The sequence below is a fragment of the Egretta garzetta genome, unplaced genomic scaffold (genome assembly GCF_000687185.1).
Source record: "Egretta garzetta isolate BGI_Z169 unplaced genomic scaffold, ASM68718v1 scaffold371, whole genome shotgun sequence".
NCBI classification, from domain to species: Eukaryota; Metazoa; Chordata; class Aves; order Pelecaniformes; family Ardeidae; genus Egretta; species Egretta garzetta.
The window spans coordinates 1,702,008-1,703,675 of NW_009258616.1; the positions used below are offsets into that span (position 1 = coordinate 1,702,008).

The window sequence follows — 1,668 nt, forward strand, 5'->3', positions numbered from 1 at the left end:
TTTCCTAAACAGCAGTGCTGCCAGTATAGTAAACTTTGGGGGTTTTTGTCCTTCTTGGGGTATTTTTAGGAGAGTGTTACAGGATTCAGTACCCTCATGAACACCAGTCAACAAAACCTGTGCCTTCGCCTTGGGAAAAGGAGCTATTACCCTTGGAAGCTACCGAGCGAGACTTGCAGAAAGGCAAGTGCTTTTTGTCTTCTTGGACCATGTTTACCACTTTTACAAATAATGTTCCAGGGAGAGATTATGGCTTAGTTTGCCCCTCCTTTCCACGTTTTAAATTTGGTGACAATAAAGTAGAGTGTATTAAAAAGAGCATAAAAATACTTCATGAAGTTTCCCCCATCTCTACATATATCGTGTCACACAGGTGGTGACTACAGGCATCCACCGTAGATGGAAAAGGCAGAAATGGGCTATTAACGCTATGTGTACTTTCCTGAGCACGCAACACAGGTCTTCCATACAATTTTTCTTCACGATCCAGATTGATGTGGTCTAATTTTAAGCATCCTAAGGTTTGGAATGTAGCTTAAATTTCTCATCTAGGCTTTCTGCTGTAAGCGGAGAGAGATGGGCACTCTTATGGGGCTGTTTATTGGTTTGAACGTTGGACTTTACCCAACATAACTAAGCTCCAAGGAATACAAAGCAATCAGTATTTTCCTCCCTTATTATCTTTCTCCTTCCTTCATTCTTGTCCAAGTGCCATAACTGAGAAAAATCTGCATTAGTTTTTTTACTGAGTAAGTAAGACTCTAATTCCATTTTAGGAGAGAGAGAGATGCTCTTACAATAACAAGACACCAAAGTAATCAGTAGATCAGTCATCAAAAATTGTGGGGCAGAAATATGACCTGCTACTTTTAACAGAAACTAAATATTGTCTATTTTCACAGTAGTGTAAATTTCAGGAATAAAATCTTCATAACACTGTTTTATGAAAACAGATTTGAGCAGGACATTGTGCTAATAAAAAAGAACGCAAAACTAGAGGTTAAAGGAAATTGCCCTCAACCAATCACAAGCTCATAGAGGTGGGAGGAAGAGAATGGCAGTGCCATTCCCTGTGCTTACCCACAAGCAGCTGAACCGTGCTTTCTGTTGCCTTTCCAGGGCACGGTAATACAATTCCTGCAAAATTCAATAATTCAAAAAGAGAAGGAGAGGGATCAGGAAGGAGAGCACCAACAGAGAGCATTCCCAGAACAGGTAGCCGGTCCTTTGAAAATGGAGGTAATATACTTTGGTATTGGCTTCCCATTGCTGAACATCATGTGGTAGATAAAGTAACTGAATATATTTTGATTGGGCTATCCACAAAGAACATCTTTTTCCTCTTGTCTTCCAGCCTTCAGTCTCTGACAGTACGTCAACTGTTGAGTAATAGCACAACATTATTGTTCATGTTTGTTTTTTCACCATTAATTATAACAATCAAAAGCACTGTTTTTGATTCTGCTTGGTTTAGGATTATAGTAAAAAAAATAATAATCCTCCAACTGCTTAACCTTCCTACTTCATTTTGGAAAAGGAACAGTTCTGAGGAGATTTAAAAAAGTAAGCGTAGAAACGCGTACCCACCAAAATGTTTTCCAAAACTGTTACATTTGTGAGACTCTCCTTTGTTGATATGAAGAGGCTTTGTATTTTTCAGTTATCATA

General features: G+C 38.7%; 1 protein-coding gene across 1 annotated transcript in view; it reads left to right on the top strand.

Moving 5' to 3' along the window:
* Positions 1–1,668, top strand: part of CUNH12orf50 (chromosome unknown C12orf50 homolog) — a 9,968-nt gene that overhangs the window by 3,368 nt on the left and 4,932 nt on the right. Inside the window, exons 5-6 of the mRNA XM_035903523.1 lie at positions 70–183; positions 1,120–1,239. Of these exons, the coding sequence (XP_035759416.1) occupies positions 70–183; positions 1,120–1,239 (234 nt within the window). The remainder of the gene's footprint in view (positions 1–69; positions 184–1,119; positions 1,240–1,668) is intronic.